The 13754-nt window shown below is 51.2% G+C and overlaps 1 protein-coding gene across 1 annotated transcript in view; it reads right to left on the reverse strand.

Annotated features, from left to right (window-relative positions):
- Window positions 1–13754, reverse strand: part of heatr5a (HEAT repeat containing 5a) — a 45592-nt gene that overhangs the window by 22209 nt on the left and 9629 nt on the right. The window contains 14 exon segments of the mRNA XM_032499799.1: window positions 127–286; window positions 1452–1642; window positions 2744–2849; window positions 4054–4220; window positions 5563–5663; window positions 5713–5721; window positions 6997–7107; window positions 8337–8519; window positions 8856–9004; window positions 9259–9407; window positions 10987–11237; window positions 11765–11866; window positions 12515–12818; window positions 12973–13133. Coding sequence (XP_032355690.1) covers window positions 127–286; window positions 1452–1642; window positions 2744–2849; window positions 4054–4220; window positions 5563–5663; window positions 5713–5721; window positions 6997–7107; window positions 8337–8519; window positions 8856–9004; window positions 9259–9407; window positions 10987–11237; window positions 11765–11866; window positions 12515–12818; window positions 12973–13133 — 2144 coding nt within the window.

The following is a 13754-nucleotide window of genomic DNA, read 5'->3' on the forward strand; positions in this document are numbered from 1 at the left end:
GTGTTTCTGTGTGTGTGTGTGTGTGTTTCTCTGTGTGTGTCTGTGCTTCTCTGAGTGTGTCTGTGTTTCTCTGTGTGTGTGTGTGTGTGTGTGTGTGTTTCTCTGTGTGTGTCTGTCTCTGTGTACCTGGACCTCCGGGGAGGTGCTGTCCTGGCTCAGGGTGAACAGGACCCCCAGGCAGGTGGACAGGTGCTGGGGCGAGCTGATACCTCCGGTGTAGCGCTGCAGCGCCCCCAGCGCCAGGGCGTAGCCGCTGCGAGACGCTGCGTCCCGCGCCGTCTTCAGCCTGAAAACGTCCACACCCGTTAATACACTGGACAGACAGGAACGAGGACGGGGGGGGGACACGGGGGACGGGGGGGGGGGACACGCTGCAAAAGGCCACAAACCCGGGCCGCTGCAAAGGACTCAGCCCACATGGGGGGCTCTTAGAATAGAATAGAAAGCCTTTATCGTCATTATACACAAGTACCTGTGCAACGAGACTGAAGCACAGCCTTTACAGTGTCGATACAAAATATATAAATATATAAAATATAAATAGTGCAGAAGAATAAAGAGAGAGGGGGGAATGCGGTGCACAGTTCCTGAGAGCAACTATATACAGTATATAAAATAGTAAGAAAATAAAGGGTTTGTATATGCATTATGCAGAGAATAGGAATGAGAGGGGGGAACACCAGAGCAGGGGGAATGAGAGGGGGAAGGCCAGAGCAGGGGAATGAGAGGGGGAAGGCCAGTGCAGGGGGAATGAGAGGGGGAAGGCCAGTGCAGGGGGAATGAGAGGAGGGAATCCAGAGCAGGGGGAAGAGAGGGGGAAGGCCAGTGCAGGGGGAATGAGAAGGAGGGAACACCAGAGCAGGGGAATGAGAGGGGGAAGGCCAGTGCAGGGGGAATGAGAGGAGGGAACACCAGAGCAGGGGGAATCAGAGGGGTCCATTGACCGTCAAAGCAGAGCATGGGAACGAGAGGGGGGGAAAGCGAGAGCAGGGGGAATAGGGTGGAAACGTTAGAGCAGGGGGAATGAGAGGGAATACACCAGTGCAGGGGGAATGAAAGGGGGAAAAGCTAGAGCAGGGGGAATGAGAGGAGCAGGGTTGAATGAGAGGGGGAAACTCTAGAGCAGGGGGAATGAGGGGGAAATGCCAGAGCAGGGGGAATGAGAGGGGAATACAAAAGAGCAGGGGGAATGAAAGGGGAAAACGCCAGAGCAGGGGAAATGAGAGGGGGAAACTCTAGAGCAGGGGGAATGAGGGGGAAAAGGGGGAATGAGAGGGGGAAACGCCAGAGGAGGGGGAATTGAGAAGAGCAGGAGGATTGAGAGCGTCCACCGACCTCTCGAAGCAGAGCAGGAGGAATGAGGGGAGCAGGGGGAATGAGAGCGTCCACCGACCTGTCGAAGCAGAGCAGGAGGAATGAGGGGAGCAGGGGGAATGAGAGCGTCCACCGACCTGTCAAAGCAGAGCAGGGACACGGAGACGGTGAAGCCGGCGTCTCCGACCACCTGGACCAGCCGGGCCAGGCCCTCGGCGGCCAGGCAGCGCAGCAGGGGACTGGTGCTCTCCAGCGCCCCCGTCAGGAGGGACAGCGCCGGGGGACGCACCTCCTCGGGGCCCAGGGAGCCCCGGACACCGGCCTGGTGCTGGGGACCGGGATGGGGACACAGGTTAGTTAATGTTGAGGTTGGAGCCATTTTTAACAAGCCACACATTAAAAAAAACAACTGTAAAAAACGTAAAAACAGTCAAAATAGAAGGTTGAAATGCAACAAAAATGTAGAATAAAATGAAAAGAGACAAAAACAAATCTATTGAGAGCAATTAAAACTAATATTTGACCTATGTGTGTGTGTGTGGTGCGCGTGCGTGCGTGTGTGTACGTGTGTGTGTGTGTATGTGTGCGTGCGTGCGTGTGTGTGTCTGTGTGTGTGTGTGTGTGGTGCGCGTGCGTGCGTGTGTAGTGTAAGTACGTGTGTGTGTGTGTGTGTGTGTGTGGTGCGTGTGTGTGTGTGTGCGTGCGTGCGTGCGTGTGTGTGTGTGTGGGGTGGGTGCGTTGTGTGTGTCTGTGTGTCTGTCGGTGTGTCTGTGCTGTGTGTGTGTGTGTAGGTGTAAGTGTCGTGCGTGCGTGTGTGTGTGTATGTGTGTGTGTGGGTCTGTGCGTCTGGTGTGTGTGTGTGTGTGTGTGTGTGTGTGCGTGCGGGTGTGTGTCTGTGTGGTGGTCTGTGTGTGTGTGTGTGTGTGTACTGTTGTGTGTGTGTGTGTGTGCGTGCGTGCGTGCGTGTGTGTGTGTGTGTGTCTGTGTGTCTGTGTCTGTCTGTGTGTGTGTGTGCGTGCGTGTGTGTGTGTGTGTGTGTGTGGTGTTTGTGTGTGTGTGTGTGTGTCTGTGCGTCTGTCTGTGTGTGTGGGTGTGTGTGTGTGTGTGTCTGTGTGTCTGTGTGTCTGTCTGTGTGTGTGTGTGCGTGCGTGTGTGTGCGTGTGTGTGTGTGTGTGTGTCTGTGCGTCTGTCTGTGTGTGTGTGTGTGTGTGTGTGTGTGTGTGTGTTGTGTGTGTGTCTGTGTGTCTGTGTGTCTGTCTGTGTGTGTGTGTGTGCGTGGTGTGTGTGTGTGCGTTGTGTGTTGTGTGGTGGTGTGTGGTGTGCGTCTGTTGTGTGTGGTGTGTGTGTGTGGTGTGTGTGTGCGTCTGTCTGTGTGTGTGTGTGGTGGGTGTGTGTGTTGGTGTGTGTGTGTGTGTGTGTGTGTGTGTACCTTGAGCAGACTGCAGAGGGCGGCGCAGACGTGCGTCTGGACCGTCTGCTGCCGTTGACCCTTCAGCTGGTTCACCGTGTCCACAAACTGCTCCAATGTCTTCACCCTGAGAAGAGACACGGACACTCTGAGACACAGAGACTCTGAGACATGGAGACTCTGAGACACAGAGACAAGAAAACTCTGAGACACAGGGACTCTGAGACACAGAGACAAGGAGACTCTGAGACACAAAGACCCAAATACCCAGAGACACAAATACCCTGAGACACGGACACTCTGAGACACAGAGACACAGAAACAAGGAGACTCTGAGACACAGAGACTCTGAGACACAGCTAGCTAGACACACAGAGACACAAAGACACGGAGACACAGAGACAAGGCAAGGTAGACACACAGAGACACGAAGACACAAAGAGACACAGAGTCTCAGAGAAACAGAAACAAGACAAGGTAGACACAGAGAGACAGAGACACAAAGACTCAGAGACCAAAAAAACACAGACCCGGAGACACGAAGACACAGAGACACAGGAGTTGACCTAGAGTCACACATGCTACAAGAGACAGAGACACAGAGACACGCTGCCGTATGTCTGATACATTCTGTCCTGAGAGAAAGGAGGGTTTTTTTAGTGATTGTTGCAAAAATCCTCGATAATTCAGCAGGATTTCTTAAGAAATGCGATGGAATATGCCGGATATTAATGTGATTTAATGTGGAAAATGTATAACGAGACCTAACAACATTACACAGGACCCCCGAAAATAACCCTGATCACTGATAATATATATATAATATATCTAATATATCTATAGAATATGTTCTTGTAGGGACAGCTGATATTAAAGGCATTCATTTTTGTGATGTTATACTGTTTCTTTTTCTATTAATATATAATAATATATATGTATTTATAATATATAATATATAATATAATGCTTCAAAGGACATTGGAATCTGTGCAATTCCATTACAGTGAAATATTTAATATATTAACCATTTCATTTCATTACTGTGCAATATTTATTAATTTGTTAATACTTACCTACTTTCACACAATGTGTATTCAAAGCTGTGATATTTATATTTCATATTTTTGACTTTATATTTTGGATATTTTATGTTGTTATCGTATATTTCTGAGGTACTGTGTACTTGTGTATAATGACAATAAAGTCTTTCTCTTCTATTCTAACCAATGAGAGAAGAGGATGTAAGAAAACGAAGACATGTCCTCCATGTCTGAGGAAGTGTTGGGGACGCTGACAGGAAGTGTTGGGGACGCTGACAGGAAGTGGGGTACCTCTGGGCGGAGATGACGTGGGGGTGCAGCGCCCCGAAGAGGCGCACGGCGGCGGCGGTCAGGGCCACGGGAGGAGGAAGAGGAGCAGGATCTTCATCATCACTCTGATCACACAGGCTGAAGGCATCGTAGTCCAGGGAGGCTCCGCCCACACTGCTGCCATGGAGCTGGACACACACACACACACACACACACCAGACACACAGAGACACACACCACACCACACACACACAAAACACACCACCCGAGACACACACCACACACAAGACACACAGAGACCCCACACACACACACACACACACACACACACACAGACACACAGAGACCACACAACACAGACACACACACACACACACCCCCAGACACACAGAGACACACACACACACACACACACACACACGAGACACCACACAACACACCCCACACACACAGGGACACACACACAGACACACAGAGACACACACACACACACACACCACACCACACCCCACACACAGGACACACACACACAAACACCACACACACACAGGACACACACACAGACAGAGGGACACAAAGACACAGAGGGACACACACACACACACACACACACACACACACACACACACACACACACAAGGACACACACAAAAACCACCACACAGAGAGACAAACACACACCACACCACACAGAGACACACCCAAACACAACACAGATGAGAGACACACACATACAACGAAAGGGCCTACACAAAACCCGAGACGGAGACACCACACCACACACACAGAGACACAGACACACACACGCCCACGCACACACCAAGACCCCACACACACACACACAGACCCCACAAGACACACACACACACAGACACACAGAACACACACACACCCACACACACACACACACACACACAGAGACACACACACACACACACACACACACACAGGGACACACACACAGACAACCCCAGAACACAAAAACACACACACACCACACACACACACACACACACCAAACACACACACCACACAGAGACACACACACAGACAAGGGACACAAAGACACAGAGGACACCACACACACAACACACACACACACACACACACCAGACAGAGGGACACACACCCAAACACACGCACACAGAGAGAGACAGAGACACACACACAACACACAGAGACACACAAACACCCCCACACCAGATGGAGAGACACACACATCAACAAGGACTTTCACACACAGAGACGAGACACCCCACACACACACACACCCACACACACACACACACACAAGACACAGACACACACACCACGCACGCACACGCACACACACAGAACACACACACCAACCCAGACACACAGAGAAACACACACACCACCACACAGCCCCCACACGCACGCACAAGAGAGCCGCACACAACATTTTAAATTTGAATTTTAAAAAGTGACACACACCCAAATTTTACTTTTTCATAAAAAATGCTGAAAAAGAGTTCAAATCAAACAGTGGAGAGATGAAAACCCGGGCACCCGCTCCGGAGATGTGGGGGGGGGGTGGGGGGGGGTGGTGGGGGGGGGGCCCCCCCAGTGGGTCGTCTGGGCAAGCGGGGCAGCAGCGTGAGCTCCGAACGCTGTTCAGGGTTTCGGCCCCCGGAAATCAGAGACCACGGTTCTCTCCACCAAAACTCTCTCGACACACAACCCCAAAACACCCACCCCCACACACACACACACCCCCCCCCAAAACACACAACCAACACCACACCACCACAGAGGAGAGACAACACACAACACACACAACACACACACACCTCACAGAGACACACACACCACACACACACACACACACACCACACACACAACACACCACCTCACAGAGAGACACACACACACACACACACACACAACACACAGAGACACACACACACACACAGAGACACACGCACAACACACACCCCACACACAACAATCACAGAGAGAGACACACAACACACCCCCACAAAACACAGAGAGACACAACCACACACACACACAACACACACACTCACAGAGAGAGCAACACACACCACACACACACAGAGAGAACACACACACACACACACACACAGAGGGGGACACCAAAAACACACACACACACACACAGGGAGAGGGCACACACACAAAAAACACCCCACAAAGAGAGACACCACACACACACACCCACACACACCACACACACTCAAGGAGAGAAAACACCACACACCCACACACACACAGAAGACACACACACACACAACACACAGAGGACACACACACACACAACACAGGGGAACACCAAAACCACACACAAACACACACACACAGAGAGAAAACACCCCACACAACACACACACCACAGGGAGAGACACACACACACACACACCACACCACAAAAAAGACACACACACACCACACACCCCACACACACACACACAAACACAAAGAGAACACACACACAAAAAAACACACACACACACACACACAAAAAGAAAACACACAAACAAAAACACACAAAACACACACAACACACACACCACACACCACACACACACACCACACACACACACGCTTACTCATCTATTATATTATATATATACATTTTAGTACATGTATTCAGGAGGATGAAACAAAGGAGACAGAAGGAGAGAAGGAGAGAAAGGGGGGAGGTGTTACCTTGGTAGGAGTTAGGAGGCAGCAGAGGAGACAGGAAGGAGAGAAGGAGAGAAGGAGGGGAGGTGTTACCTTGGTAGGGAGTTAGGAGGCGGGCAGAGGAGACAGGAAAGAGAAGGAGAGAAGGAGGGAGGTTACCTTGGTAGAGTGAGGAGGCAGCAGAGGACACAGGAAGGAGAGAAGGAGAGAAGGAGGAAGGAGGTGAGGTGCTACCTTGGTAGGAGTGAGGAGGCAGCAGAGGAGACAGGAAGGACGAGGAAGGAGGTGAGGTGTTACCTTGGTAGGAGTTAGGAGGCAGCAGAGCGAGCAGCTCGTAGACTCGGAGTCTGTAGACGACCGACGAGCTGCGGGAACTGAACTGCTGTAAGACCTCAGGAGGCAGGTAACCTCACACACACACACACCACCACACACACATCCAACACACACACAACACAGTCACACACACACACCACACACCAACACCCACACAGCAAACACCACACAAGCACACACAACACACACACACATACACAAGCAAACACACCAACACACACACATCACACACACACACACACACACACACAACACACAGCACACACACAACAGTCACCACACACACACACACACACCACACACACACACAACACACACACAGTACACACACACACACACACACACACACACACACACAACACACACACACACACCAGCACACACCACAACCACACACACACACACAACACACACACAACACACACACACCACACACAGTCAAACACACACACACACACACACACACACACAAGCACACGCACACACACACACACACACACACCACACACACACAGACACACACAACCACACACAGTCACACACACCACACACACACACACACACACCACACGCACACACACACACAACACACACACACAACACACACACACACACACACAGACACCACACACAACACACACACACACACACACACAGTACACACACACACACACACACACACACAGTCACACAACACACACACACACACCACACACAACACACACAACACCACAACACACACAGACACAAAACACAACACACACGTCACACAACCAACACACACACATCACACACACACACACACACAGCAAACACACACACACACACACACACGCACACACACAGTCACACAAACAAACACACCCCACACAACACACACACAGCACACACACACACCACACACAGTCAAACACACACACACGACAGACACACACAAACACACAGACACAGACAGACACACACACAGGACAACAACAGACAGACAGACAGACAACACACACACACAGACACACCACAGACAGACAGACAGACAGACACACAGCACAGACACAAAAACACACAGACAGACAGACAGGACAGACAGACAGACAGACAGACAGACAGACAGACAGACAGACAGACCAGACAGCAGACAGACAGACCACACACACACACACACACACACACACACACACACACACACACACACACACACACAAAGTGTTGAACAATACAGGAGAATAATACTTTTCTTATGCACCAAACAAATTGTTGCGTTTGAAATGAAGTGTTTGATGTTTAAAATGTCCCGGCGGGTGCACCCAGAGGACCCAGAGCACCCAGAGGACCCAGAGCACCTAGAGGACCCAGAGGACCCCCCCCACCCCTGTTGTGTGAGACTGACTTGGTGAGCAGCGCCACGGCGCAGGCCAATGGCGTGAGCAGCCGGCTGATGATGTCATCGGTGACCAGCTCCCCGCAGTGCAGCAGCAGGTTCTTCATCGCTGCTCAGACACAAGAACACAGCAGCTGTCTCTCCTCGTCTTCTTCACCACAGACGTCTCAAACAAGGACACACAGGAAGTCCTCCACTGGACTGTCCTCTACTGGACTGTCCTCTACTGGACTGTCCTCTCACAGCAGTCGTTAGCTCTCATTACATCACAGAACAAGTCATTAAATATGCAGAAAAAGAGATTCTCCTTTCACTTAGAAAAAGTATTCTAGAATATCCTTATTTTCACAACACACACACACACACACACACACACACAAACACACACACACACACACACACACACACACACACACACACACACACATTAGATGTGTGGGATGACCACAGTAGGCGCCCGGAGTCCCTCCAGCGTAAACCTGCCATTTAAAGTAGTCCCTCGCCGCAGCTGTCGCATCTCGTGTCCCTTGAGAGAGCAGAGAACACACCGCCCAGGAGGAGGAACGGGCCAGGTGGTGCTCCACACTGCTGGGCCTGGGACACAACACACACCACGCAAGCACACAGTCACACAACACGCACACACACACACGCACGCACGATGCATTGTGATGCACGCACACACACACTACACACTGGCAAACCAACAACCGGATTAAGTTTCGATAAAGTGACAGTGAGTGTACCCGCACACACACAAAAGACAGAGTTACGGACACATACACAGACCACAGTTACCACAGGTGCACACACACACACACACCACACACACACACACACACACACACAACACCACACAACCAGCTGAGGTGAGGATGTGGTGTTTACCAGAGTGCGCTGGGGAACGAGCAGTGCCCGGGCCCGAGTCCTCTTCAGAGACATGAGGGACTGTCTGAGACGCTGTAACGCAGCAGTATTCGCCAGGTGACAGCACCATCTGCACAGAGGACACACACACGCAGGACGCACAAACACACACACACACACACCAGAGAACACCAGTGCCAGGACACACACAGAGACGTGTTTAGTTTCCCAGCTGTGCACATTGTACACAACAGCGATCATAGTGCTATAACAAGTACAGTGTGGTCCCTGTGTGTGTACAAGCATAGTGTGCGTCCCTGTGTGTGTATCAAGCATAGTGTGTGTCCCGTGTGTGTAACAAGCATAGTGTGGTCCGTGTGTGTAACAAGCATAGTGTGCGTCCCTGTGTTGTAACAAGCATAGTGTGCGTCCCTGTGTGTGTAACAAGCAAGTGTGGTCCCTGTGTGTGTAACAAGCATAGTGTGCGTCCCTGTGTGTGTAACAAGCATAGTGTGCGTCTCAAGCTGTGGGTCCCTGTGTGTGTAAAGCATAGTGTGTGGTCCCTGTGGTGTAACAAGTAGTGTGCGTCCCTGTGTGTATCAAGCATAGTGTGTGTCCCTGTGTGTGTAACAAGCATAGTGTGTGTCCCTGTGTGTGTAACAAGTAGTGTGTGTCCCTGTGTGGTTGTAACAACTTTAACTACAGTGTGTGTCCCTGTGTGTGTAGCAAGCATAGTGTGGTCCCTGTGTGTGTAACAAGATAGTGTGCGTCACTGTGTGTGTAACAAGCATAGGTGGGTCCCTGTGTGTGTAACAAGCATAGTGTGTGTCCCTGGTTGTAGCAAGTACAGTGTGTGTCCCTGTGTGTGTAGCAGCATAGTGTGCGTTCCTGTGTGTGTTACAAGCATAGTGTGTGTCCCTGTGTGGTAACCGGGCATAGTGTGTGTCCTGTGTGTGTAACAAGCATAGTGTGCGTCCCTGTGTGTGTAACAAGCATAGTGTGTGTCCCTGTGTGTGTCAAGCATAGTGTGTTGTCCCTGTGTGTGTAAACAAGGTACAGTGTGTGGTCCCTGTGTGTGTAACAATAGTGTGTGTCCCTTGTGTGTAACAAGCATTGGTGTGTGTACAAGCATGTGGTGTCCCTGTGTGTGTCACAAGCATAGTGTGTGTCCCTGTGTGTGTAAAAAGCATTGTGTGTGTAACAAGCATAGTGTGTGTCCCTGTGTGTGTAACAGATAGTGTGTGTCCTGTGTGTGTACAAGTACAGTGTGTGTCCCTGTGTGTGTAGCAAGCTAGGTGTGTCCCGTGTTGTAACGGGCATAGTGGTGTCCCTGTGTGTGTACAGCATAGTGTGCGTCCCTGTGTGTTAACAAGCATAGTGTGTGTCCCTGTGTGTGTAACAAGCATAGTGTGCGTCCTGTGTGTGTATCAAGCATAGTGTGGTCCCTGTGTGTGTAACAGCATAGTGTGCGTCCACTGTGTGTGTACAAGCATAGTGTGCTCCTGTGTGTGTAACGGCATAGTGTTGTCTCCTGTGTGTGTAAACAGCATAGTGTGCGTCCCTGTGTGTGTAACAAGCATAGTGTGCGTCCCTGTGTGTGTAACAAGCATAGTGTGCGTCCCTGTGTGTGTAACAAGCATAGTGTGCGTCTATATTGCTAACGTTAGCATGTGGACAACTGAGTTGTGTAGCAGGTGTGTTTTACCCACCATGCCTTTGGTGTGGGGTATTCCCAGGGGGCAGTGCTGCACGGCGGCCACCAGGGCGGCGACGGCGGCTCCGTGCCCGGCCACGGCCTCGGGGGAGGACTTCAGCGCCCCCAGCCGCTCGGCACAGCGGTCCAGCAGCAGGGAACCCTGGGACGGCATTGCCGTGGCAACACAGCGCAGACACCAGGCGGCGGCCAGGCGGGCGGAGGCGGCGGGGTGGACGAGGACGGACATCACCGTGTCCACGAGGGCTGAGACGGGAGGACAGAAGGTTTGAGTGAAATAATATGATAATAATTTGTTTTATTGTCACAACAGAACATCAAAATATATTAAAGTTCTGAAGAATCAAATGTAGAAAAATACAAACTTAAGATATGAAACTTAAACAAAAACACATAAACAACAAAATAACACAACAGGGATGTGTGTGTGTGTGTGGTGTGTGTGTGTGTGTGTTGGTGTGTGTGTGTTTGTCTGTGTGTGTGTGTGTTTGTGTGTATGTGTGTCTCTGTGTGTGTGTGGTGTGTGTGCGTGTTTGTGTGTGTGTGTGTGTGTCTTGTGTGTGTGTGGTGTGTGTGTGTTGTCTCTGGTGTGTCTCTATCTCTGTGTGTGTGACTGTTGTCTTGTGTGTGTGTGTGTCTCTGTGTGTCTATGTGTGTGTGTGACTGTGTGTGTGTGTGTGTGGTTTGTGTGGGTGTGTGACTGTGTCTCTGTGTGTGTGGTGTGTGTGTGTGTGTGTGGACTGTGTCTCTGTGTGTGTGTGTGTGTGTGGGACCTGTGCTGCTGTCAGTGAGCAGGGGGGCGGGGGTGGTCCCAGACCTGGACCAGTCCTCCCAGCTCCAGAGGCAGCAGACCCGCGTGTGCTGACTGGCTGAGACTTTGCAGCAGAAGATCTGGATCTAGGTTCCCCTAGACAGAGCTGCATTACACACACACACACACAACCAACCCCACACAGACAAACACACACACACACACACAGAAACACACACACAACACACACCACACACACACCCACACACAGAAAACACACACACACACACACACACCCACACACACACCACACAGAAAAACCACACACACACACACACACACACACGAAACACACAACACACACAACACACACACACACACACCACACACAGAAACACACACACACACACAACACACACACCACACACAACACACACACACACACACAGAAAAACAACACACACACACACAGAAACCACACACATGAAATACAACACACACAACACACACACACACACACACACACACACACACACACCACACCACACACAAACAAACACACACATAGAAATACACACACCACACACACACACACACACACACACACACACACCACACACACACACACAAACAACACATAGAAATACACACACACACACACACAACACACACACACACACCACAGACACACACACACACACACAGACACAGTGTGTCAAGACGCACAATCATGTTGTGCGTCTGTTCCTTTAAACTGATGAAGAGGCAGAACGTGGTGTTGATAATGATGAGTCGTGGTTATTTGGGCGGAGGTCTCGGCGCTCACCGACGGCTCGTTGCTGCGTTGCCACGGCGACGCAGAGCTGCTTGGCGGCGTTGGTCTGAGCCTTCTCCCCCAGCAGGCACCCCAGGGTGCTCCTCAGGACGAAGGACACGCAGCGGCGCGTCACCGCGGCGTCGCCCGGCGTCTGCGTGGCCCGGCCGTGGGACGCCAGCTCCATCAGCAGGGACAGGAAGGACGGGAGGGACCCCTCCAACCAGGACCCCCCCAGGATGGAGACCAGGACCACGCAGGCCTGGGGGCGAGACATGGGGGGGGTCTGTGTGAGTGTGTGGGGGGTGTGCGACTTATAACCCTAGTGTTCATGCATGTGTGTGTGTCTATTTACACCCCTAGTGTTTGTGTGTGTGTGTAAATTCCCTAATCCACTCGTTGCCATGGCGACCCACCTGCGTGACTCCGATGCGGACGTCCTTGCTGACGGAGGTCGTCCCCTTCAGCCTGTCTCCGCTGGCTCGGAGGAAACCCCCCCCGCCCCGCAGGAACCCCCCCGACAACAGATCCATCGCCTCCTCCAGGGAGCTCCGCCCCCGCCCAGCCGGCCGCGGGGCTGCTGGGAAAACAGAAAACACTTTATCATCCACCCATCATCCACCCATCATCCACCCATCCATCCACCCACCCACCCACCCACCCATCATCCACCCATCCATCACCCACCCACCACCACATCCCTCCACCACATCCATCATCACCCCCATCATCCACCCACCACCCATCCACCCCACACCACCCACATCCACCCATCATCCACCCACCCATCATCCACCCATCATCACCACCCATCCCCATCATCCCCCATCATCACCCACATACCCACCCAGCATCCACCCACCCATCTCCACCCATCATCCACCATCTCCACCCACCATCATCCCCCATCACCCCCATGCACATCTCCACCCCATCATCCACCACCACATCATCACCCCACCCATCATCCAACCAATCCACCCACCCCTCAATATCCACCCACCCCATCAATCACACCCATCCAATTTTTAAATAAAAAATTAAATTAGAAAATTAAAAAAATTTGAAAATAATATATAAATAATATAATTAATTTATCCCAAAAATAAAATATATATTTTTTTTAAATACCAAAAAATAAAATAATTTTCTTTTTTAAATCCCCCCAAAAAAATTGAAATTAAAATTAAAAAACAAA

The sequence above is a fragment of the Etheostoma spectabile genome, chromosome 20 (assembly GCF_008692095.1).
Source record: "Etheostoma spectabile isolate EspeVRDwgs_2016 chromosome 20, UIUC_Espe_1.0, whole genome shotgun sequence".
NCBI lineage: Eukaryota > Metazoa > Chordata > Actinopteri > Perciformes > Percidae > Etheostoma > Etheostoma spectabile.